The sequence below is a fragment of the Scophthalmus maximus genome, chromosome 8 (genome assembly GCF_022379125.1).
Source record: "Scophthalmus maximus strain ysfricsl-2021 chromosome 8, ASM2237912v1, whole genome shotgun sequence".
Lineage (NCBI taxonomy): Eukaryota > Metazoa > Chordata > Actinopteri > Pleuronectiformes > Scophthalmidae > Scophthalmus > Scophthalmus maximus.
The window spans coordinates 3752690-3779046 of NC_061522.1; the positions used below are offsets into that span (position 1 = coordinate 3752690).

The 26357-nt window shown below is 46.4% G+C and overlaps 2 protein-coding genes across 9 annotated transcripts; one reads left to right on the top strand and one right to left on the bottom strand.

The window, feature by feature from the left end:
* The first annotated feature begins 1977 nt into the window (after positions 1–1977).
* Positions 1978–19818, top strand: LOC118313027 (calmodulin-regulated spectrin-associated protein 3-like). 8 transcript variants are annotated; one of them, XM_035638217.2, is made up of 19 exons: positions 1978–2194; positions 7238–7515; positions 8530–8670; positions 9528–9617; positions 9801–9836; positions 10411–10458; positions 11505–11643; positions 11887–12026; positions 12590–12683; positions 12794–12845; positions 13706–13767; positions 13862–13892; positions 14063–16544; positions 16646–16767; positions 16862–17148; positions 17241–17340; positions 17615–17730; positions 17854–17972; positions 18093–19818. In XM_035638217.2, the coding sequence occupies exons 1-19, from the start codon at positions 2059–2061 to the stop codon at positions 18417–18419; spliced, it is 4800 nt and encodes a 1599-aa protein (XP_035494110.2). In that variant the 5' UTR covers positions 1978–2058; the 3' UTR covers positions 18420–19818. The 8 variants fall into 8 exon arrangements, with proteins under 8 accessions (XP_035494110.2, XP_047190024.1, XP_047190026.1 ...); XM_047334068.1 differs by having other exon boundaries at positions 17618–17730; XM_047334070.1 differs by having other exon boundaries at positions 17289–17340.
* Positions 19819–20497: 679 nt separating this feature from the next.
* soul5l (heme-binding protein soul5, like) lies at positions 20498–25911 on the bottom strand. Its single transcript, XM_035638488.2, has 7 exons — positions 25743–25911; positions 24774–24833; positions 23711–23792; positions 23484–23604; positions 23269–23408; positions 22317–22480; positions 20498–22149 (listed from the first exon to the last, which is right to left on the bottom strand). Coding segments are annotated over exons 1-7 (1074 nt in total). The 5' UTR covers positions 25745–25911; the 3' UTR covers positions 20498–21644.
* Positions 25912–26357: the final 446 nt, after the last annotated feature.

Genomic DNA, 26357 nt, shown 5'->3' on the forward strand with positions numbered 1-26357 from the left:
CTCATACGCCATTTGACAACAAAACAAATACAGTTCAAAAATATTGCTGCAGTTTAAAAGAAGATTTTATGCTTTGTGATATTCTCTAGTGATAATTCTAATTTAATCCAATAGTACACCCCAAAGAAAATGTGTAAACTTTATAATCTGAGTTCATAGGTTCTCCACGTACAGACACACACACACACACATGTACAAACACACACACACCTTGTTTCCTCTCCGCTGTCGGTCACAGGAGAAGTTGGTGTGTCGCTCGAGTCCTTTCTCCGATGAGCTCGAGTCAGAAAGTGAACTCCTCTGGTCGTCACCTGTCACACGGCGTCACTGCATCCGACGGACCCAGGTCACGTCCTCGGTCCAGACCGGGAGGGAGGGAGAGAGATCGACCGCCGGGAGGGAAACATCCGCTCCTCATGTGACCCGACTCGTCACACAGTCGGCCTCCCAGGAGGAGAACAGACCGGTCGAGTCACATTCTCGGAGGCTGATGCTGCTTCTGTTTGACTCTGGGTGGGGTCAGGTGTCTGACCTCTGTGGGGCTCGGGGCAGCGTCGACGCTCCAGGCCGCAGGAACGACTGTCGGTGAAACTGAGGAGGAGGAGGAGGCACCTTCGTCCACACAGGTGTTGTGGTCACGAGACGCTAAGTTGTCTCCTGGGAAGAGATGAGAGGATGACGACGGTGTCTCGGGCCTCCTCCTCTGTCGAGGGATGGTTTCTCTTGTTTCTCATTCCATCTCATCGTCCCCGTCCCGAATGTGAACATCCGTGTCCACAGAGGAGCATCGTCTTTTTGTCTCATGGGCTCTGGAAATGCATCAACGCGCTCCAGAGTTTCTCTGGAGTCGATCGGACCTTCCAGCACCTGTCAGACTCGATGAAGACGTCACCTGACGAAGTTTGGTTTTTTAACGTACGAGATTCCTTCGTAGTGCTTCGCTCCTTTCTTTCCCCCCTGCGTAGACCCAATGGAAGGATGTTATGAAAAAGATTTTTAAAGAAGAAGTTGTAACTTTGACAGATAATACACGTAATGGGTTTATTAAGATTTCCAAAGATTTTGAGCAAAAACCTGTTTCAGACTTTTAGAAGAACGAGAACACATCTTGTTATTATGAAAGAAAAACGTATTCAGCCTCTGGTCTCTTACAGATCGGATCCGAGCACAAAGTGAGAATATAGACTTTGAAATGGTTCATACTCCACAGAAAAAGTCCATCGGACGCGATGAGATCACTGTCATTTTACCTTAAAAGTGCCTGTTGTGATTTAAAAACAAAAGGGATTTGATTGATCCAGACTTGATGTTAAAGACAAGAACATTTCACATTATTTTTTGTTTCCTCACATTATAATCTCAGTCCTCTGCTGTTTCACTGCACTGAGTCGAGTCTGTGCCTCGCTCGCGGGCGCCCCCGTGTGGACGAAGGAGACTCGGAACAGGTTTTTAGTTTTTATTATCCCAGTTTGAATCTTAACTCAGCGACAACACCGATTATCCCCCCCCAAAAAAAACAATACACGTTGAACTTAAGGAGGAGACACAATGTTCCTGTCATCGCAGCTGCAGCACGAAGAGGAGGATTAGAAAACAGACTTTCTGTGACATCACCCATTGGCCGACGTGTGACGTATGTGGGGGTGTGGAGCCGGTTGACGACGTAAATTATAATTGATTTTATTCTCCATGAAACTCAACGCGTTTTTGGATTTCATTCTCCATCATATAATTTTTATTTTTTTATTTTTGGTACTTCAATATGACTTTATCTTTTTGAAGCAAACCCTTGTCATCATTAAATTATCTTTAGTCTGCGTCTGCATCACAGGGTCCTCCTCCATCCCTCCTCCTCCTCCATCCCTCCTCCTCCTCCTCACATCTCCCCGGTGCTGCTGCCGCCGCTGCCTCCTCCTCCTCCTCCTCCTCCTCCATCCCTCCATCCCTCCTCCTCCATCCCCCCTCCTCCTCCTCACATCTCCCCGCTGCTGCTACTGCTGCTGCTGCCTCCTCCTCCTCCTCCTCCTCCGTGCGGCTCCGTGCGGGCACAGCGCGGCCATGGTGGACTCTCCCGGCGCGATGAAGAAGACCTTCTCGGTGCCGGAGATCAAGCCGCTGGACCAGTACGACTTCGGCCGGGCCAAGATCTGCGCCAGCGTCCGGTGGCTGCTGTCCAAGTCGTACGGCTCTGCAGGTAACTCACACACTCACCATCATCCTCATCACCACCATCACCACCACCGAGGCGGCTGCTTTTGGGGTGGGGCGCTTAATAATTCATCCGTGCGATGCGAGGCTATATATGGAGCTCGGAGTCGGACGTTCCTTACCTCCAGCATCAGCACCGCTCAGCATCCCTCCTCCATCCGCCGCTGGTGCGCCCAGACTGAACCCTCCCTCCCGGGGTGTGCAGCTCCACTGCCGCATCGCCGCCACTGGGGACGATTGTCTGCCAAGTGCATTGACAATGAGCACGAGGCGGGTCAGGAGGAATCTCCTCGGCGGTGCGTGATGATTGACGGGAGGCTGTCATCGCTGCACCGCAACAAAGCCTTTTGTCAGAGCCGCTTCCTCGAGGCCTGTGGAGGGGAGACACTGTGCCAGAGACACGTTGTCTATTCATTATATTTAAATATATATATATATATATATATATACAAACCATTGCAATGGAGATGAATATTATATGTGTATAGGGCCTGTATGCGTGGGCTGCATGGCTGTAAATGGGTCAGCAGCGCACAATATTTGTGTCAGTGTTACGCGCGCACGTTGGGCCACATGCAGCGCGTGGCCGTGGCGTGAAGGTGACAGTGTGAAGACAATGGAGTGGGTTTTTTGGTTGGTTGGGTTGGTGGAAACCTCTGCAAACTGCATGGAACCCACTGCGTGCAGAGTTTATATCTCCTGTGTGAGAGGAGTGCAGGAGCAGATGGATACAGTAGAACTGTAGAAGACAGAACCTGCAGAATTTAATCTGACTGGGATCATAAACACCAGAGGCTCTGATTCACCTCTGTGGTCTTTTCTTTGGATGACATCATGCTGCAAAGGCTTCTGGAATCAATATGACAAGAAAGAGAGAAAGTCGATAAGTAAAGTTATCACATTGTCCTTTTACAAGTGTCTGCTCAAAACCTGACATTACTCCATTTATGTTAATATAAAACAGGGAACATCAGGACCATAGTTTGAGATGCTGGTACCAGAGTATATTTTCATTTTTTTTGTTATAGTAATTGCTGATATTTATTTGTGGATCAACTATGTTCCTTCACTGCTCCTTCTGTTTTCTTTCTTCCTCCACCCGTCGGTGTTCCGGCTCTGCCGACCGACTGTCACTCACTATCACCATGGAGTAAAAGTTCAATTGTAGATGCTCCTGCACGCTCCTCGCTGCTGTCGGACTCGTGATACGTGGAGACAGAATTTCGTGTCACGTCTCGTGTCCCGGCGGCGGCGGCGCAGGAGGAGAGAGGAGCTGCAGCCCTCTCAGCAGGGAGGCGTCAGTGTCGCTCAGCTGCTCAAACTGCCCAGTGGGGGTCTCATAGAAATTTAATGGAGGAGCAGAAGAAGAAGAAAAAGCATTAATAAAGCACCACACACACACACACACACACACACACACACACACACACACACACACACACACACACTAAAAATTATAATAGTAACTTGCTTTCTTGTCCTTGGATTTGTCCAAATCATGTCAGCACATAGGTGTTATCAACATCGGTGGTCTCCTCTGGATTATTACCTTTATTTAATCTGGAAATAACCTCACCTCGATGTAATATCTACTGTATCCAGATGCCGTAGAGGGACACATGTTACATTAAACATCGAGGTCACACGTCACAACATACAGAAGACACCGGACCGACGAATAAATCGGATAAAATATGAAGAGGGTCGCACAACGGAAGGATAATATTTCCACAGCAGACAAGATGACAGCAATAAATAAGCCAAAATAAGAAGTAAAAAGACACAAATCCTTAAAAAAATTATATTTAAAACAATCCTAGAACAAGATAACACCATCGATCAGGAAATATCTTTGTGTTCCGCCGTAATATTGTTTCTTGAGATGAAAAGAAGAAGAAATATCACCAGTCTCTTTAGTCTCTCTGTCTTCTTTATAATTACTTTTTTTAAATTGTTTTTATTGGGACCATTTCTTTGCTAGATGCTAAATAAAAACCTAATCTGACCACAGGGATATCAGGGACTTATCCAGAGTGACTGGGACACTGTTTTCCTTGGAGGTTGTTTGGCATTTCAATGCATCACAAATGATATTCTGTTAAGCGGCGTCCTTCTCATCGGATCACGTTAGTACTTACACATGAAAGAGCCACTTGTGTTCATGATGTCACCCAATGTGACAGATCCGCTCAAACTCCACGGAAACTCTTTCAGACACTTTTAGCTCGTTGTTGTTTTTTCTCGTCCACAACTTTATGGTTCTGTCTTTTTTACTGTCGCTGCTCTCGTGATGTTGCTTCTGGCTAAAAAGATGAACGGTTAAAATCACTGTTCACTTTGCACAGCAACAAACAGCAGACAGACAAAATTAGCAACTCAATACTTATGGCAGCATTTAGCTGCCAGACAGTTCTGTCAGGGACCGGTGGAGACCAAACATGGAGCAAACAGAGAATGACTATTGGACTGACACCCGTCAGGTGAAGGCTTCTGTTGATCCACGTCTGCTGGATCTGTCAATATGAATCTGTTCCCCATGTCAACGTGAAGAAGGGGGAATAATGTCGACTGTGTCAACTTTGTGTTCATGTCGTGTTTCTGCCCCCAAGTGGCCAAAAGAAATGTGTATAACTGATTCAAATGAATCAAGAAAATTACTTTTGATAATGAAATATGCCCAAATACATCGCTGCACATCCCCCCACGTGGATTTCTCCGGCACAGCCTGTACAGCTGTAACTCTCCAGTTACAGGTTGCACATATTTCCATTTTGCACATTCTCTCATACATTTTTCATGTGAATGTTTCGTTTTCCGTTGCCGCTCCCCTCCTTGCACTCATAGTGCTTTTCTTTTTTAATTGTTAGTTGTTATGAACCAAAAACACCAAAGTAAATCCCTGGTATGTGGAAAAACTTTGTTAGCAATAAACACAAGTATATGTTTATATATATATATAAATATAAACTCAATATCTTTAGGTTTTGGACTGATCCTCATATACACGAAGAATCAGAAGACTCCAGCTTGTGCTCTGGAAAGTTTATAACGGCCATTATTCAGCGCCGCCGACATGTTATTGACAAAACCGTGAATCAAGTCGCCTAATGGAGAAACTAATCGCCACATTAATCCCTAATGGGGGAAAACGTTAAGTTGCAGGAAGTGTACACGTGTTTGTTTTTTGTATGTGTTGGTTTTTTCTCATGTTGGCAACATGCACATGTATGTTACGTTGTCGTAGGAAACTCTGCCGTGCTCTTGCAGCTCCACGGGCCTGTTTCCGTTCCTCCCAGATTAAATTAGCGCTCTGTTAAGTGGGTTTTCGCCGGGTCCCACTCTGCAGTCCAGTCTCACTGCTCATTTTCCACCGTTCCCATAGTGACGGCGAGTCCTACTTCCTCCCGGCGCTGCTGAGTGAGACAGGGGCGATGGTTTCACCCCCGTTGACAGTGTGTGTGTGTGTGTGTGTGTGTGTGTGTGTGTGTGTGTGTGTGTGTGTGTCTCTGTGTGTGTGTCTGTGTGTGTCTGTGTCTGTGTGTGTGTGTGTGTGTGTGTGGTGACGCGGATGGAAAACCTCTCTCCTCTCAAGCAAGCTTGACAGGAAGAATGGAAAAGGAGCTATTGAAGAAAAAGAAGGGTTACTCCAGTCATGTAGAGTTGATGTGTGTGTGAAGTGAAAAGGCTAAAGGCTTCAAGGACAGGAGGCTTGACTGGAGGAGCGAACGGGGGCGACGTAGACTCTTCGATTCCCTGTAAGAAGTCCATCTTCAGGGTTATCCTGACTCGTCCGGAGGCTGCAGGGCTGGAATATGGGTCAGTCGGGAAATGTTCTTGGTCTGAGCCTCCTGACGGGCCCAGACACACACTCTTGCCAGAGTGACCTCTCATGCAGACGATGACGTCACCGTCTCCTGCAGGCCCTCGGGCGCCGTCGCTCCTTCTCGCCGCCCGATTTCCACCGCGCGGGGACTTCTTCGCCTTTTTGGCCCCCGCAGCGAGCGAGGCAGTTGGTTTTCCCGAGACAGCGCAGTGGAGCTGCAGTCTCTCGGCGTGACCTTTTGTAAAAAAAAGGGAATAGTATTCAACTAACGATTATTTTTCATAATCGATTAATCTGTCGGTTATTTTCTCGATTAATCGATTCGTCTGTTTGGTCCATTAAAATGGTGAAAAATGTCGATCTTGTTTCCCAAAACTGTTTTGTTTTGTCCACACACCAAAGATATTTAGTTTACTGTCACAGAGGAGCAGAGAAACCAGAGAATATTCACATTTAAGAAGCTGAAATCAAAGAATTTTGTCATTTTTTCTCCATAAAAACGACTTGAACAGCAATGAAAACATAACCTCCCTGACTAAGATTATTATACAAATAATGTGACACGACGACGGCAACAATCCCAGCATCTATGATGCTAACATGCTCACGACGATGAATATCTACCAAATTTCTCTCATTTTGATTCATCATGCGGGAACCATGAATGTCTGTGCGACATTATGTGCCAATCAATCAAGTAGATGTTGAGAATGTTTCACAAAATACATGTAACAAACTGTGAACTGACTTCTGCAGGGGATGCTAACGTTAAAGCGAAAGGTCGGAGGATTCGTCCTCTGGGGATCATGAATATGAGATTGAATAATCATTTATTAGTCATGGGGTAAATTTGGGTGTTGTGGCAGCCAAAAAACAGAACTAGTACAGGTTTGAATGAGTATAGAATGGAATAGAATAGAACTGTATAGAAAAAAGAATTATATAGAACTATATGTGAAACTAATGTTGTGGCAGTCTATCTATCTGTCAAGACATTACACACCATGAGATATTAACCTCATGGTCTCACCAGAGGGGAAAAAATCAGCGGATCAATAAAAATCATTAGGGTTCATCCTCTGGGAGCCGTGAATGTCTTTTATAGAATCACGTCTCAGTTCCTACAGTTGTTCACACACTCCAGTCCGGCCGCTCACATGGCTGAAATACTCACGGGTCGCTGTCTGTGTCCCTCTCTCTTTTTAGAAAATGTGCCTGTGGAGTTGCGGGATCCGTTCTACAAGGACCAGTATGCGCAGGAGCACCTGAAGCCGTCCGTCTCCAAGCTGCTGCTCTCCCCGGAGATCTACTGCCGAGCTCAGGCCCTGCTGGCCCGGGCGCACGGGGGCCCCTCGCCGGCGTCGCAGGGGCCCCCGGCCGACAACTCCGCGCTGCTGCAGTGCCTCATCAAGAAAGGTTTCGGCCCAAAGGTCCAGGATGTAGACGTCACGGAGGAGGATCTGAGCAGCGTCCCCATCAAGACGGTCAGTGTCCCCGAGTTGAAATGTTGACTCCCCGCGGTTCGGTTTGATTTGCGTCGTCGGGAGAAGTGCTTGGATTCTTTGATAGAGTCAGAATGATTAACACCATAATGGGAAAAAACCCATTTCGATTTAGATTAAAAACATACATGTTGATAAAATCCAACCAAGATTGGAAAGTAAAAGTACAAACTTAAGGAAGGAAAGTAGAAGAAAAACATTATAAAGACTGAGTATGTATTCAAATCAACTGTACATTGTATTTGTGTTATTTGAAGCACCAATATCATGAATGTCAAATCTACGACGGAGTCAAAGGGCCACTTGAAGGGATTTTTTTTTCAAGATTTCAAGAATAAAGTCGTAATATTACGAGAACATTTTTGTAGCATTACAGGAAAAAGTTGTAATTTTATGAGGGAAAAAAGGTCAGAATATTACAACAATGAAGTTGTAATTTCACAATAAATAAGATGTAATTTTAGGAGAAAAAAGTCACAATATTACAAAAATGAAATAATAAACAAATTTTAGGCTACGTGTCGTTTTAGATGGGGAATATCAGAAGACGAGCATGTCGCCTGCATTCAAATGAGGAATGCGGAGCATTTTGTGAAGATATACTTTAGTAAATGTTTCACAAACAAGGAAATACTTCATCAGTACCAGGACTTAAAAAAAGAGTTGGCAAGAAACTGAGTCTATTCCAAAGAACAAAGCGCACAGACTTGGAGGAGATTGGCTAATTTTTGGAGCAATCCTTTTTAATTTTTCACAAAATATTATGACTTTTTTCCTCATTAAATTATGACTGCTTGTAATATTGGGACTTTATCGTGGGCCCGATCAATAATCCATCAACGCTCATGTGTAAAAGCTGCCAAATCAATTAAATGTCATTTAAAAAAGTGCAATATTCAGTTTGAAATGTTCTCCAGTAAAAAATGGAAATCTGTCACCGTGCGCTGACGAGGCTCAGGTGGTGAAATTTGTCCCTCTTGTCCCCGATTGGTGCAGAAGTCCCACCTGGCCCTGATCGACGCTCTGATGTCAGTGGCTGCCGAGGAGACGGTCGGCCGGGTGACGATGGCGGCGGAGGCGGAGCAGATGGGCGTCGGGGCTCCGTGGGAGAACGCTCTGCTCTTCTGGGTCAACAGGGTGAGGCCACGTCGCTGCCCCCCCCCTCGGCCATGGGCATGTTTGATTAAAGGACAGATTCACACTTTTTTTCTACTTTAACCAAGTTAAAATGATGCATTTACCATAATCATATTATGAGGACTGTGATTTGGGATATTTATTATTGATGTTGAGCCTTCAAAAACCAGCCCAAAGTATTATTTTAGGAAATATTATTTACAAACTCAGACATGGTTTTAAAGGGTGTAACTTCATGTTGCACAGTTTTCTGTTCATGTTTAAAAAATACAGTCAGTAAACATGAAAGTGTGATGTCTACTTTATTATTAAAAAATATTGAGCTTTTAGAGTTTCTCTTTTGAGTTGTGCAAGGAGAAACAATAGTGAAAGCGATAACTGTGGCAGCAATTAAACACAATTTTGTATTAATATTTTATTAACGTTTTTAATTGATGATTTTCAAAATGTTTATATCCATATTGTTTTTTCAGCCTTTGTTTGCTGCAGTTCTTATATATATATATATTCAGACTGTATAACAATCACTGTATATACTGTATGTTCCTTATCATCTTTGTTTCCGTTTTCATTCATTGTGGTCGCGTCTGATGTAAAAGGGTGAAGCTGCATGTTTTTAATTTCATTTTCCTCTGTGTGATTGTGAAACTTTGAAGATGAGGCCGTTTGTGAAGTCGCCGGCCGTTGGTCATGCAGAAGAAACCTTTTGGATTGTATTGTTTGTTGTTTTTGTCATGAAAGACTGAAAGTCCCCCAAAAAATTTCATCCTGTTTTGGGACATTTGTGTCCAAAAACCCCCCCCCCCCAAAAAAAACGGCGAACTCGCCCTTTAACAGAATTTGTCTTTTGCCTGCAGCTGAACCAGAAGTTGAGAGAAAGCACAGAAGAAGAGGAGCCGCTCAAATCATCGCAGACGTGTACCGACCTGCTGCCCTCTCAGGAATCGGTAACGACACACACATACACACACACACACACACACACACACACACACACACGAACAGAAAACTATTTTCCACTAAACAACATGTCTCTCTCGTCACCGTGCTGCTCGAGCTGCTAACATCGACCTTGCTCTCTGCTTCTCTCGCCCCTGGTTCATGTCCGTCGTCCTCTTGCCCCCTGACAGTGTCCGTCCACCCGCTGGTACTGGAAGCTCGTCCCCGTAAGTGTTCCCTTCTCCCGTCTCCTCCATCTCTCTGTGGGGTGTTTGTCCCATCGGCTGTGGCTGACGTCACTGTGCCTGCTGGAAATGCCACACGCGTGCCTCTCGTTCTGTCCCGTCACGAAAAGTGCCCTTTCTTTCTCTCTCGCCTAGATGCCACTGAGATGTCCCGTAATCGATTATCATTATCATTATTATTATTATTAGTAGTAGTAGTAGTTGTGGTAACGGATGCTGTTGTGGACAGTTCTGAGGGTTCTTCGGACTCTGTCACATTCAGTCATCAGTTTCATCCACAAAGTGTCCAGATGACCAGAGCGGAGGGGGGAGGAGGAGATGTTGGAGAGGAGGGAGGGAGTTATTAAACTACCTCTGCGCCCCCCTTTGTTTGCCCCCCCCCCCCTTCCTCTCCTCCTCCCCCCCATCGCTCCTCTCTTCCCGAGCAGAGCCATGTGACTTTGTGGGTGTGGCGGTTCCCACGATGATGATGATCGGCGCCCTTGTCATTTATGCTTGTCTCCCTCTCTCTGCCGTCCCCCCCTCCCAAACCCCCTCCCCCCACCCTCATTTCCAGCATGCTATCGCTTTTTGTTTGAAGGAGTCGGGGAATAAGCCGCCAGTGGTAATGTATTACACCTCGCTCTTGTCTCACCCTCATCCTCCACGCGTCTCCCGTAGCAACGCCACCCGACTCACAGACTTGACCGATCGCCACACCTCTCCCACGCCGTTGACCAATGACTGACGGACTGAGCAGGGGCGTAGCACCCCGCAGCTATGATGCTGATTAAATATGACACTGTGTGTGTTCTTAAAGGGGTAGTCTGCCCCCTTTCTCCCCCCCGGTGCTACGCCCGTGTGACTGACTGACTGACTGTTGCTCATCATTGGCCTTTTTAACACTATTTCTCCACATTTATTCCTCGATTCTTTTTGCCACTTCTGTGTGTTACAAAGCCGTGTTATAGGAGGCGTCGTAAGACCGGTCCTGACCTTTGACATGAAACCTTGTCGTCTTCGTACTCCTGCAACAAGGCCGCGCAACACCACTGAGCATCGAGTCGCAGCTGATGCACCTTGTACAGTTTGTGTTTGTCTCCCGGGTGGATTTTTTTCCTTCTTTGCAAAACAGCATCCGACCTGTAAAAGTCACTTCGCCCCAATAATCTGATCATGTGGTCTTCACTCGGATGAGAAGTGAAGCCTCACAGTGTCGTCGGTGCCTGTTTCTGCTGCATGGACACCGCAGGAACTTTTCATTTTCACTTATTAACTGACGTTTGTTCTTTTTACCTTTGCACTGCACCTCCTGGTTGGTGTGTGCGTGTGTGTGTGTGTGTGCGTGTGCGTGTGTGTGTGTGCAACTGTTTCTTATATTATGCATCACTGGTCTTGCGCTTTGTTTCTGTGGGTTTTCTTCTTTTTTGCCATCGTGCCGGATTGTTTGGCTGCACAGTTTTTAAACATTTTTTTTTAATCATCTGCAGGCAGGACCGTCCTGGCTGTTTTTTTAAACATTCATTTTGTCACAGTTGTAACTTTTCCACATCTGTAACGTCTTCTGCACCTCTCTTATGATTTCTCCTCTCTCTCCTTGTTGTTTGCACAACTCCTCCTCCTCCTCCTCCTCCTCCTCCTCCTCCGCCCTTTCCTCTCTGGCTTCTCCAGATCCGCTACAGGAAGGACAAAGTGCAGTCTAAGCTGACGCCCACTTTCCCTCTGGTCTGCGCGGTCAAAGACCTGTCTAATGGCTGCGCTATAGCTGCCGTGTTACACTACTACTGCCCCGGCTTGCTGCCTCTAGAGGGTACACACACACACACACACACACACACACACACACACACACACACACACACATGTTAACACACACGCTACACATTCACGTTAGACGATGAAATAATAATATCAGGCTGGTGTATGCTTCCAAACTTTTGACAGACGAAAAAATTACGGCAATCTTTGTGTTTTAGTTGCAGCAAATGTATCTGATGACCTTGTCCACATGTCCACATGTCGACGTCCTCCTCATCTCTCTCTTCCGCTCCAGACGTGTGTCTGAAGGACACGATGTCGGTGGCCGACAGCCTCTACAACCTGCAGCTGATCAGAGAGTTCTGTGAGAGCAGTCTGCAGAGCTCGTGCCCGCTCGCTGTGGAGGACCTGCTCTACGCCCCACCACTTCTCCATGTGAGCGCTGTGGCCGTCTACATTGTCACTGCAGTGTAGTTAAAGCATCTGAAATAGTATTTTTTTTTTAAAATAATTAAATAAAGACATCCTTTGCTAGAATTTAACTATCAAATGTCCTGTCCTTGATCAGATCTGACCCTTGTGCAGACCAGCAACTGCCCTCAGATTCTGGTTCCTGTGTTCTTACATTATTACATGGAACTAACTGTAATAATTTCAATTTTTTTCCCCATCAAAGTCGCACCTCAGTGACGTGAAATAACCAGCATCATATTACCTCTGGCAGACACTTCAGATAAGAATATTCATTTTAAATACAGAAACATCAATACAACAAAAATCTGGAGCATAAGAAATGTACGAGGGGAATCATAGACACGCCCACGACCGCTGACTGCGGCGACATCTGTGCGATGTCCAATTGCGCTCTGCGCTGTCGATGTGCCAGGCGGCTGCCGCAACAGACCGAGAGGCGTTTGCTGATTCTACCTCCGGATTCTGACCATCATGTTTGAGTCTGTCATACCTTTTCCCTGATTATTTTTTTCTTCTTCCCTCAGCTGAACATCATGAGCTTCATAGCGGAGCTGCTGGAGTGGTTCGAGGTCAAGAAGCCGGATTTCGTCCGGCCCGTCCAGCCCATCGACCTCACAGGTCTGTGACGTGCAGTTTGATTCTGATTCTGTAATGTTGTTGCGCTGGCAGTTAGTGTTTGATATATTGATATCAGCCTCTGAGACTGCAGCACTTCTGTGTCTCTTCAGATGTCTCGGGGCTCCTGGATTGTACAAGTCCCGTCACTGGGAACAGCAACAGGTACGAGAAGCATCCTGTGAATATCACTCAAAAGAATTTGGTCAGGCATTAGGCATCGTAATGCCTTCCCTTTTTCCAGACCCATATGATGAATTTGGACGTACAAGTTATTTCACTGTTAGATTGCATGTTACTGTGGTGGCAATTTGGACTCAAGAATGAGCAAATGAGTACGGAGAAAAGAAATAGCTGGTGGGGTCACATATTACCTAATGCTAGAATAATGCTGCGTTACATGTCGCCACCTTGAGGCGCGTCTGGGCGTCTTTCAGGCCGTCTTATCTTGTCCTGTCCTTGGACATTGTGTGAGGCGCTGATGTCTGCACATTTTACTTGTCAGACGCTCCTCGTGCAATAGTCAGTCAATCTTGGCCGGAAGGTTATAGAAAAATACATTTGAAGAATAGATAGGATCAAATGTTTACTGCAGAAGCAATGGAGACATGACAAGACAGATTATTTTTATGACAGTGTTTGTTGTTTGACAAGAAAAGAGGAGTCTAATCTATGAACCCTGACCCTGAACGTGAACAACTGCAGCATACCTCGGCCAAGGCCCAACAGTCCTTCAAGTCAATCAACCCACAAAAATTGCACACACTCATAGATATCAGTCTCCTAAAGATGCTTCATGTCATTTTTGCGTAATTCTGCTCACAAACGAACAAACAAACCGACCAACAAGTGATAACATAGCTTTGGCGCAGGTTAAAAAACAAGCAAATAAGAAGAAATAAGAAAAATCTGAAGACGATCCCTAATTTTTTGACCCTAGAAAAAAGCTGTAACACACAGTTGTCAGAACGTTACATTTTACGCTTGTATTGATTATTAAACAGTTTTTAATTATCCTTTTTCAGTGGTTGCCCTTCCTTTATCTTCAAACAACCCTTTGTGCCCATCTGCTCACCAGTGTCACCGGGTAAGAAAAACAGAGCACAGGAGTATTTTTCTTTTTGAAATTAATTAACTGAAAGAAACGTTTTTTTGACTAATTCAATTTTCTTTCTTTTCAGAAAACAAAAGTTGGACAAAGAAACAAATCAGGTAGATACACGAGCTTGGTGGGGTTTCTATAGTCAATGTTGTGTTGCATTCATATTTTATCTTGATTTCTCAATCTTCTTACTTTGGCTTCTGTGGTCTCTGCTTTTCCATACCATCCGGCACAATCCATCCATTGGTCCAACCCTCACCCATCACCCATCTCTCTGCAGTCGTCCTCTGTCTGCAGTGACTTTCAGCATCCCATTTGGGCTGGACAGTGATGTTGACATTGTCATGGGAAACCCAATAGATTCTGTCTTTCGCTCTGTCAGCACTGACAGCCTAACCGCCGGCATCCCTGCAATGACCTTGCCGGCGACTTCAGCAGGGATGACTCGTGTCCCGTACAGCCCTCCAGAGGACCTCAGCCACCTGGTCAGTGCTTCAGCGCCATCGCAGCGCTCTTCCTGGGGACCTTATGCACAGACAGCACCCCTAGGAGAGCTGCCAACTATTGAGGAGGCGCGACAGGTGATTCATAATCCCAACAGCAAAGATCGAAAGAAGGGAAGGATGCAAGAGAAAGGTGGAAGAGTGGTGTGGGCAGGAAGGCCGGAGCCCAGGTTATGCCCCGAGGGAGCCCCTGCCGGTTTTTTCCTGCACTCCCCTGAGGTTGATAATCCTCAGCTGAGTAGCTCTGCTCCCTGTCGTTCTGGAGTCCTCCACCGGCCTGTTGGTGGAGAAGTGGGTGATAATGAGAAGCAAGGAAGGGGAGAGAGGAGGGAGAGATCAGGGCGCAGCTCTGATATGTCACGTGATGATGACTCTGTTCTACGAGATGGCAGCGTTGACTCCTCTGAAGCATCAGACGATGGCCCTAGAAATGCACCTGGTAATATTCGACCCGGTAGCGGTCGCCAGGGGAACCACAGCACTAACAACAGTCCACGAATGACAAGCTTTGCCGAGCGACGAGACAGCAGAAGAAGACATCCCGCTGCTCCTGGAGAAGAGTCGCCCTCTGCTCCGACCCCAACAACCCCAGGAACTCCACACACACCCTCAACCCCGGCGGGGGCACCTGGCCGCCAGGATAGCCCAGGTCCGAGAGGCCCTGAACCAGGCTCAGAGGCCTGGGAGTTGGGAGCTCGTCTGGAGGAAAAACGGAAAAGCATTGAAGCCCAAAAAAGACGCATTGAGGCCATCTTTGCCAAGCACAGACAGAGGCTTGGAAAAACGGCTTTCCTTCAATTGAAAAGAGAGCAAGGAGAGGGAGGAGGGGAGGGAGCTGAGGAGGATAATGTCACCCTGGAGGAGCGCCTCACACACATGGAGGAACAACTGAAACTGGAGGAGGAGAAAGAGAAGGAGAAAGAAAAAGAAGGAGATAAGGCGAAAGAGAAGCCATCTATTTCCAATCCTCCTCGGCTGGAGAAGCAGGTCACATTCTCTATTGAGACTAAGAAAGGGGCAGACAAAGAGTCTGCCGAAAAAGAGAAAGTAGGTGCAGCTGCCCATGTGGAATATAATGAAGTGGTGCAGAAACTGAGTGAAGCTCTGCAGTCACTACAGAAGGACATGCAGAAACTTACGGAGCAGCAACATCATCTCATGAGCAACCAAAGACCCAGAAGTTCGCCTAAGACCACTCCAAAATCCACACCTAGAAGTACAATCAAAACACCACCAAAAACTCCTCCCCACACACCGACAAAGACACCACCAAGGACCCCAACAAAGACTCCAACCAGGAGCAACACTAAACCTTGGGGGATCCCCTCTAGTCCCAATCTCCCCTCTGCCTCCTCTCCATCACGACGTTCTCATGTTCTGTCCATGTCCACCTCTCCCAAAATCATCGTCTCTTCCTCCTGCCCTGCTCCTCGCACTAAGATTCCCTCCTCCTCCACACCCCGCAGCCCCAAACAGCTCCAGCGCCCCCAACAGCAGCGCCCCCATCCACGGCCGTCTGAACTCAAGTTCCCGCCGCTCAATCGTGTCCTGACGTCAACCCATACTGTGGACACCCTCCCTCACTTGCGACGCGGGTCCCCCAGCAAATGTCAGGTTCAGACCTCCTCTTCCTTCCGTATTGGTGGTCCCCGGACTCCTCAGGAATATCCTCAGCCTGCCCTGCTGCCACAGCCTGATGAGAGCACATCGGACACAGGCTCTAGTGAGACACCCACCCAGTTCAGCCTGGAGCTGGAGCAGGAGGATCTTGAGGCTGTCGGAGACCTGCCGGTCTCATCACTGCCCAGACACGATCGTCCAAGGGCAACTGGTGGCAGCAGCTCCGGCGCTCCTTCAGAGTGCTCATTTGAGAGCGAGACTTTGTCCCTTTCTGCTGCATATAGCACGGGAGGCGAAGGCGGGAGAGTTGGGGGTGCGGGGAAGCGCTGCAGCCTGATCGAGGTGTCACTATCATCTCATGGAGGGCCAGAGGGAGGCAGCGATGAACCAACTGACGAAGGGCACGAGTTTTCCTCGGATTCTATGAGTGATCACATGGAATCTGCTGCGGAACTTGCAAGAGGACTCACCCCAGAACCCTTTGATCCCATAGAGCAGTTGAATCGTGTGACGGAAGCCACAGATTTGCCAGAGGAACAAACTGAAACCAAAGAAGACAAAAGACAGACGGATTCCTTGGAACCAAGCAGAGAACAGAATGAGCTGGAGACCAGAGGAGGAATAGGATTCTTCTTTAAGGTTAGTAAGAGAATGGAAGTCGGAAGTAGGAGTTTGTTTTGCATGCACATGAATTCTGTCATGACAACTTGGTACACGATCTTGCGCTTGCATGATTGTAGGAAGATGTACATAGTGAGGGGGAGATGGCCCAGCGTAGAGCTTTCCTGTTGGAAAGACAGCAGAAGAGAACAGAGGAGCTGAAGAAGAGGAGACAGTTGAGTGACCAAGAAAGGGAAAACAGGTAAAACACAACCGCATGCATCTTGGCATCCTGAATCCGAGATTGCCGTGCTTTAATTGATCATGTCGAAGTAACCTCGATCCCTTATCCTCAGACCAGCGTCTTCAGACAAGAGAGTGGCATCTCCCTGCAACACACCTCCTGCAGGCACCACCTCCCCTTCCCCAACACCTCCTGCTACTCCTTCCCGTCGGGGAGATTTCACACGTGGGGAGTACGCCCTGCGCCACCAGCTCAGGGTCATGGATGATCTGGACAAAGTTCTGCGGGCCAAAACGTCCAATCAAGGACGATCTTCGGCAAAGAAAACCCGCTCCCGGCCTCGCAGCATGACCAGAGAGGAAACCAAGCTGTCTTTGAGTCCAGCCAAGGGAACAGCCGGTACAGTCAAAATTGAAAGACGTTGTCAACAAGGAGTATCAAGTAGAGCTTCTGTAGATGATTTGACTGACTAAACTGTTTTGTGTCTTAAGTCTCTAAGCTGAACAAAGTCTACTCTCACTCTTCCCTCAACCTGGCAGCAACGAATGAGCCAGGAAACCATGGTGGTGACCCCACTAAGAAACCCCACAGGTACACTCCTACGTACGCCATTTATATGCTGCTTAGCTCTCATTTGCATACATTTTAGGCACAATAATAATGATACACTATATATTTTTTATAGTGCTTGAGAACTCACATTGCCATACTACCATTGTAGGATCTGGATCTTATTGGGTTAGAAGATTCTTGTTGCTCCCTGTTTTTTTTTCAATCGATGATCCGCTTGTGAATCATTCTCTTATCAAGTACCACAGATATGAGTTGTTGGCCCATCGGCTCATTGTTTGACCTCTCTCTCCAGCAGCCGCCCCGATTCGCCATCAGGATGTGTGACGCCAAGTAGAATGGCCATTCAGAACGGGGATAAGGACTGGGAGAGCGGTTCCAATGGAACCTCACCGGCCCCTGAATACACAGGTATACAAAACAACAGCAGTACAGTATCTCTCATACCTTGAGTACTCCTATGCATTGACAAAATGCATACAACTGTACACATGGGTTTACATAAACGAGCATGCCTGTGGTTCGTATTTTCAGGTCCAAAGCTCTTCAAAGAACCAAGCTTCAAGTCCAACAAATTCATCATTCATAATGCTCTCTCTCGCTGCTGCCTGGCTGGAAAGGTCAACGAGACACAAAAAAACAAAATAGTTGAGGTACAGGACTCATACTCTGCCTCATCATTTTATTCTGTATTGACTCTCATTAACATTTACGACACTGAATCAGGTAAATTGTGTAATGCACTTTCCTACCCTTTTTTCTACCGACCCCAGGAGATGGAGAAGAGTCCTGCCAACCACTTCCTCATCCTCTTCCGTGATTCCAGCTGCCAGTTCAGGGGCGTCTACACCATGAACCCCGACTCCCAGGAGCTCGTGCGGTTGACCGGCGTGGGTCCCCGGCAAATTGGCTCCACCCAGGTGGAGTCCATCTACAAATACAGTTCAGACAGGAAGCAGTTTAATGCCATCCCCTCTAAAACCATGGGCATGAGCGTTGACGCCTTCACCATTCCCAGCCATCTTTGGCATGGAGGAGGAGCAGGAGGAGGGGGAAGCAGGAGAGCGAGCATTACTAAGAAGGCAGTTATCTCCAAGTGAGGAATATAACGCAACATCATAACTAATTACAGTGAAAGCTGTTATTTGTGCACAGCTAAGCCTTTAGGCAAGTGTGTGCCCACATACACCTTACCTGTCATGGTCCTTAGATTTTATTAGAAATACAAAATATTGAAAAAAAAATAGTTTTACTCCCCCGTTACGAGCATGAGAACATCAACGGCACAACTTAGTTCCCATTTAGAGAAAACAGAGACACACATTCGTATCCAGGGTGTGCAGAGGAAGGTTTTGTAAAACGCTGAGGGGAATTGCACAAGGAAGAGTCACTTTTAAAAAGTCTTGTTACTTATACTTTCATTGTTTGAAGTACAAACTTGAAAGAAAAAATACTTTTTTCTTTCAGATGTAAAGGAAACTGTATAAGGTTGTTTACCGAAAAAAAAACCCACGGACTTTCAGTGAGATTACTGTCTGATCCCTGTGCGGTTCTGTGGACTGTGGTCCTGAAGCAGAAGAACCGGTTTTATACATTTAAGCCAAACGACGGAGAAAATGCCTTCCCGTGTCAGAGTGACTGGCGGGACTTTGTGTTTGTTTCTGCCCACAGCTGTCAGCAGGTCGATCAAAGCAAATTTAGTTTCTTTGCTAAATTACGATAGATATAACCATATGATAAATAGGTGACCGAGTCAAAGATCTGTTAATGCGTGTGAGCGATGGTTACCGCAGCATGAATGGTTATTCACTGTATGTGGTATAAGCTTATTTCAAAAATGATAAAGTGAGAACTTGTGGTTTGCTGAAACCTTGTTGATGTTGGGTATACTGTATGTATGAGCAACAGACGCCAATTAAAACAACCTTTTGTACACTATTGAACTATAAGCTTACATCTAGAAGTATCTGGATTGTTGCACTCTCGGGTCGGGGACGGGGTTCGGAGCGTCGGCCTCCATTTTGGATCTGGCTCTGATTTGGCCGACTGCCTGAATTTGCCAAGCATTGCGGCCAATGAATCCTTTGTCGAATCTTTCCTTTGCAATCTCTTTAAGTCTCTTTCATAGAAAAGGAAAATTGTGGATTTTTGCGAAATGTAAAAAAAAGGTAGAGGAATGTTGAATCCCTGCTCAGATATTTGTCATTCATCATGTTAAAATACGAACTTGCCTCAAGCAGCAGTCGGTGGTACTTTATATTGCTGGTAATGTTGTGTACAGTACGTAGAGAAATCTGCAATTCATTTGGTTTAGGTTTTTGGTGAAATAAAAACAGTTCAAGTTTTGAACAGGATTCGATGAAGGACTCAAAAGGATTTAGATCCGATAAATTGAACCCGATCCCGCGTCTTAGTGGAGCGTGCACACAATTAAATTGTTGTTTTTCAGACCAGCATTCGTGTATGAAATAACAGACTGGATTAAACTCCACAGCTCAAGCAGTTTCTCTCATTCATTCTCCCCCCCGCCTCTCTCTTGGAATATCGTTCACTCCTTCACCCACATGGCCTCTTGTTTCTTCTCACACCGATGAATCAAACCTTGAGACCAGTCCACAAGCTGGTTGTGGTCCGTTGAATTTATGACTGACCTGTAAACAGCTGTTCTGAGCCAGCTTCGTTTCGCATATTCAGGAACCGCGTCTTCGTCCACTGCCGACGGCCATCGAGAAATTCACAGTGGATGCAGATGGAATTGAGACCTTTATTTCTTTTGAGCATTTGGGGGCGGCAGCACAACGAGCTAACAACACAACACAACACTAACATATTATTACCATAGGCTGTATATAAAAATGGAAGTAGTCACCAGATCTGGAAAATGAAGTCAATGCGGACGTGCCTGACGCCTGTATTCTCTGGAATCACCAGCAGAGGGCGACTACCTGGTTGCAAAAAGAAGTCGGTTTCTATACTGAATAGTTTATGGCCCAATCTTTAGTTTTCAAGTCTTCTTCAATACAGCACGATGTTCATTTTGTGACATATATAATCAGCGCAGGTTGCAGGTGTAGGTGGGCACAGTGTCAGTCAGACCCACCGCCGCCCCCCCCAATTCTACATCCCGTTGCAAAGCACACAAGATGGCCGACAACAACACAAAGAGTAACAACAAGAGTTTGTTGAGGTTTTTTTTATTGCACCTTCCTCAGAACATACAGTGTGTGTGTGGGAAGCTTATGCAGCAGTTTGTAGAGAATTTGTTTTAACTGATGCGACGCTTATTGCACTGGTTCGAACAGCTGTGATTGTTTGGGATCTTGGGGACAGTCCAACCCACAATCAGATCGGAGTCAGGGGCTTCGACTGTGCCTTCGGCATTTGACTACATGGCGGCTCATCAAGCATTTGGCAGATTATATTATAAGGAAGTGATTCGGATTCATTTTTAAGAATAAATTAAAACTCAGAGTCTCCAAGGGAAAAAATTGATCAGGCAGAATTGATGTAGACTATATATATATGTATATATATATATATACATATGATGCTAAAATATTCATTGCTGTTTTCTGCTGATCTTTGACCAGGGTCAATTTAAGATTAAGAATAAGTGTAATTTGGGAAATGTAAGAAGATATGCCAATAAACACAGCCGTACAATATTAGTACGTCGGTTAAAGGCTGCACCAAAGATCCCAGTGAATGCGCATATACTGAATTCATAATGATTTACCAATATGTTGCCACATAACATGAGAAGTAACTGACAAGAAGCTAAATGTGGAGCGTAGAAGCTCAATAATAATAATCAGCAATAGCACAAAACACAGTAAAGCTAAAGTTTCCTCTGATATGATGACCTAACGTGGTTAATCCCAGTTTACATTTGATTCATCAGTCACACACAGGTTTCCATTAAAGTCCTATTGTTTGATAAATTAGCTCTTGGGGTTAAAACTCTCTCTCCGCCTTCATATTTAACACAGTAACTTTGAACTTTCTAACTAGTGCATACGTCTCATTTTATTCTAAAAGCCGCTGTACGATGACCTCAGGTCGACAAAGTGCACAGGCGTGTGTGTTTGCGGTTACAGGAAGCTGCAGGTGCAAAGCTGTGATTTAAACATATATACGGAAACGCTTAAGTGCCATAAAGAGGAGTTGCTGTAATACACGGGATGTGGGAGATAAGTGGGACGAGACCAGCGTGTTGACACTCACTCAACTCTCTTGCCACACCTCACACTGTTCCTTTTCTGACGTTCACTCCGTGTCGGTTGTACGGCACCTGGAGTGGCTGCACGCGGGACACGGGAGGGCCGTTAATGAACGTCGTCGGGCTCGACCACGGGGTGACTGTCAGTCTGCGTGTCCACGGTGCTGTGGGCCGTGCCGTTCCACAGGGCGGCGTCGGACTGGGGCTCCAGAGACGGGCCCGCGGCGACAGGGCCGGAGGTGTTGGCCGTCGGGTCGAGCGGGATCTGGGCCGTGGTGGTGGGAGGATGGCTGACGGCGACCTCGGTGGGCAGGCGGGACGAGGGGCTGGGGGGAGCGCTGGACGAGGTGGGGGCGGCGGGCGTGTCGGACGGCGTCGGCGGAGACGAGTTGGACGTCGTGTACGCCGAGGACACGTTGGAGGGAGGGAGGGAGGGTGAGTCCGAGAGTGTGTGTGGGAGCGGGTCGGAGGGGGCGACCGTGGGTGAGTCGGTCAGAGTGTGTGTCGGCCTGGGTGTGTGAGCAGGGGTCGGCTCCCTTGGGTCTGTGCACACTGGCTCCCCGTCGGCCACGTACCACACCTCGTTGTGCCTGTTCAACAGCTTCAGGGGACTACACACACACACACACGCGCGCACACACGCACGCACGCACGCACGCACGCACACACACAGGGAAAGAGAAGAGGAAGTAAGTAAGAAGTGCGTGATGTGATCTTTGGTCCAAAAAAGAAGAAGAAAAAAAGGAGATAAGATAAAGTTTTAAAGTTTTATAAGTACCTGTCGTAGCCGACTCCGTAGTGGAAGCTGTGGTTGTAGGAAGCTCGAACTCTCTGCAGTTCTTTGGTCAGCAGGTGGGTGTGAAGCCTGGAGGTGACCGACAGCATCCAGCCGCCGTAGCTCCTCACGTACACGTCCATCTCCGGCATATCTGTGAAATAAAGCTGCGGAGGACACACGAGCACATAAAACATCAGCAGAACGACGCGACGAGGCGAAAATTGAATGAACTATCAAGACAGTAAAAAGAAAAGTTTAATATATGAAAAATATTAAGACACTGATTTAGTCACATGAATTTTAAATGGGTTGAATGAAGGGGTGGGTGTTGAATATTAATAATAGTACAAGGTTGGTAAACGTTGACTTTTTTCTATACATTTTTTTGCATCTCAAATTTATTTGAGCATTTTATTTACTAATTTATTAATTTATGTTTGGTCCTCAACTGAAAAAGAAACCATTTCCCTTGAACTTTCTAAAAGTTGATGATGACTCAAATAGTAATTGAGCTAAAATATTAATGTATAACATGTAATGTACTTTTAGTGCATTTATTAGATATAGAACTACTTGGAGTAAAGTTTAATTAATAAGATCTTTTCTGTAATAATTAGTCACAAAAAAAAACTGGAAAATGACCAGACCAGGAGATAATTCCTGCACCACAGATCATAAATGTAAATCTACTCCAACTATAGATTTATGAAATCATAAAACAGTTGCGGGACGGCAGCACCGATACATGACGAAGCGATATCTATTTACATTCTGCTGAGTTGGAGCAGCAGCAGCAGAGACGGCTGCATTAAATCATTTATATCCATCTCTATTGATCGAAAAGCAAAAACCATCTGATCAAATTACACACAGGACAACGGGAGGATAAAAGCATTCGACTTGTGGAAGGCGAGGGGCGTCCGTCCGTCGTCACGCGCCACGCTCAGCTCACCTTGTCACTGGTGGGTGCAGGCGCTTTGTCCTGATAGGCCGCCGGCAGCGGGAAGTTCAGCGTGTAGATGGCCGGCTCCCACATCTTGGTCTCCTCTGGGATCTTGACCAGGACGGGGGCGGTCATCTCCATCTGGATGCCTGTAAACACACACAGAGAGTATAAAACAAACACACCCCACTGAGGATGATTTTCATCTCCCGCGCCGTCCTTACCACGGTCGTTAGCTCCGGTGATGTACTGGAAAAGTCTCCTGAAGGCCATGGCTGCGCCCACTCCCATGAAATAGGCTTCGGCATCTGTGGACACCCAGCGTGTTGGGCTGTAGTGTCGCACCTGAACACACAAAATGTGTGGGGGGGGGGGGGGGACAACATTGTGTGAGAGGTAAAGGCTTGATGCACAGGTCAGGTGTTTATTTGCCATGAAGGGTTTCGCTCACCTCATACTCATCTGTTTTGCAGACTAGCTCATACTGCAGACATTCCTTGGACTCTGTGCAAAAGCTGTTGTTGGTACTCGGCCTGTAACAGAGTGATAATTCTTTATTCTTTAGTCTTTATTCTTTATTTGGAGCCTCATTAGCTTCTGCTACAGCGGTTGCTAATCTTCCTGGGTTCCCACATACAATTACACATAAACAAACAGCAATTCAAAATGATCAACATTCATACAAATAACAAAGTGTCATCAGCGTATCGAATAACTTGTAGAGGCTGTCCACATTGTATGTAGAGAATACAGACTTTTTAGTCTCATATGTTGATGAGGAAATATTCTTAATGGTGATGCTAACATGCTAATAGTTAGGAGGTGTAAGCCTTATGTTGTTGCCAGTGTCAGGCAACAAGCACAACAAAAATATATCCCACAAAGTAAAAATCATAAAATCAAGATTAGCCACAGAAACTAATGGACTTTTTTTTCAAGATGCGTTTCAAGGATGGTGAGCTGATATGTCTTCTCTGAAACTGGAGGCTGCTCCAGAGTAAGAGTCAGCAACAACAACAGACACATCGGTTTTCAGTCTTGACCTTGGAGCAAACAGAGGTCTCTGTTCTGAAGGCCGGAGGCTCCTCCCAGTGGCCAGAGAGCACAACAACTCCTTTGAATACAGAGGGGGCAGGACAATGTAATGCTTTGTTCCTCGAAATTAACATCTGGTAACTGTATGTCTGCGTGATCTCACTAATGCTCTTGTGGCTGAATGGGGGAAAATTCTTTGCAGCCAGGTTCCAAAGTCTAATCGAAAAGCCTTCCAGGAAGAACGAAGGCTGTTACAGCAGCAGATTTCTGCCGACTGTTCTCAGAGATCACAGGAATGAACCATGAACCACCCAGTCCTACGATTAATGGTCAAACAACTCTTTTTACATGTTCATCCCAGATCCCCGTCGCTTTGGCCCAAAAGTGTGTCAAGACATAATTTACAAACGGGTGTAATGATTTTTTTGGGGGGTGTCCACATACTTTTGGCCATGTAGTGTAAAACAAAATCGTCTTACCCAACGCTTCCTTCAGCTGAAACCACCAGGGCCAGAACTGCCAAGACTGGGATGAAAGTCCTGAGGAAGAACACACACACACACACACAAATGTGGCGATTAACTGCCTTATGCTCGAGCTATTAAGATGGAATATGAGGGAAAAGCTGCTATAAGGTTAGAAGCTCTAGCTGAGGATAAATACCATTATTCATTTTAAGTAAAAGGCCTAAACTGTGGGCAAATGCTTTGAAATATTAGAATATCTCAACAAGAGAAGTAAATTGGAGGATGTATTTTACAAAAATAAGGATCAAAATTTGGAGTGGATGAATTTGGATTTGGATTGATAGATGCATTTGCAATCCAGTTATTTTCTATTTTGTATATTTCCTTGTGTTTATATTGCATGTTTTCTTATTCATTACTGATGTCTCTATGTTATTTTTGCTGTAGCATGGCAAATCCCCCCCCACTGAATCATAAAGGATTATAATGTCATGTCTTCTACTATTTTAGGAGGATTTCTGAATGGTGTCAGTGCTGCAACCCGCTGCTCCTCAGTGCGCAGAGACAGACACAGATCTGCTGCATCACCATCATGTCTTCTCACCTCCATCAAAGGCGTTTTGAGGTCACGGACGAACTGCGATCAATAAATAGCTCATCACAATAACCGGATCATAATCTATATATTTGGCAATAAACCAACCTCAATCAAATCAAACCACCGGATTTAAGAAATGATTAAAAAAAAATGATAGAATCACAAATCCAGATTCAAATCTACCTGCTGATGGAGATTTTTTTGTTTTAGAGGCTCAGATTCCCATGCACCGCACGACCGACAGAGTATGACGCAAACATTCACTGTACTTGTCCGTGACGCGGCAGAAAAGTCGCAAATAAGCATCATATGATCAAACATTCCTATGAAAAAAATATTGAAATGAATTCATGTAAGTGTGATATATAAGCGCCGATACTCACATCGTCCCTGTCCCGTGTGTGTGTGTGTGTGCGCGTGTGCGTCCGATCCACCTGCCGGAGGAGCGCAGGGAGGAGAGGGATGGAGACTCGGTGTGTGCTGCACTCTGACGGGCGACCGGTGGACTCACTGCGGACTGCAGCGAGCAGGAGGGAGGGGAGGAGGGAGGGAGGCAGGGATGGATGGAGGGGAGGAGGGATGGATGGAGGGAGGGAGGGAGGGAGGGAGGAGAGGAGAGGAGGGAGGGAGGGATGGAGGAGAGGAGAGGAGAGGAGGGAGGGAGGGGAGGGAGGGATGGAGGGAGGGATGGAGGAGAGGAGAAGAGAGGAGGGAGGGAGGCAGGGATGGATGGAGGGGAGGAGGGATGGAGGGATGGAGGAGAGGAGAGGAGGGAGGGAGGGATGGATGGAGGGAGGGATGGAGGAGAGGAGGGAGGGATGGATGGGCGGAGGGAGGGAGGGATAAAGGGAGGGGCTGAGCCTGCAGTGCTCACAGGGAGTTCACCTCCAGCACTGCAGCATGAGAGAGACAGAGACACCGACTGGAGAGTCTGGGTCCAGATCAGCATCCGCCATCAGTCGTTCATTCATAAACACCACTGAGACTGAGAGGATGAG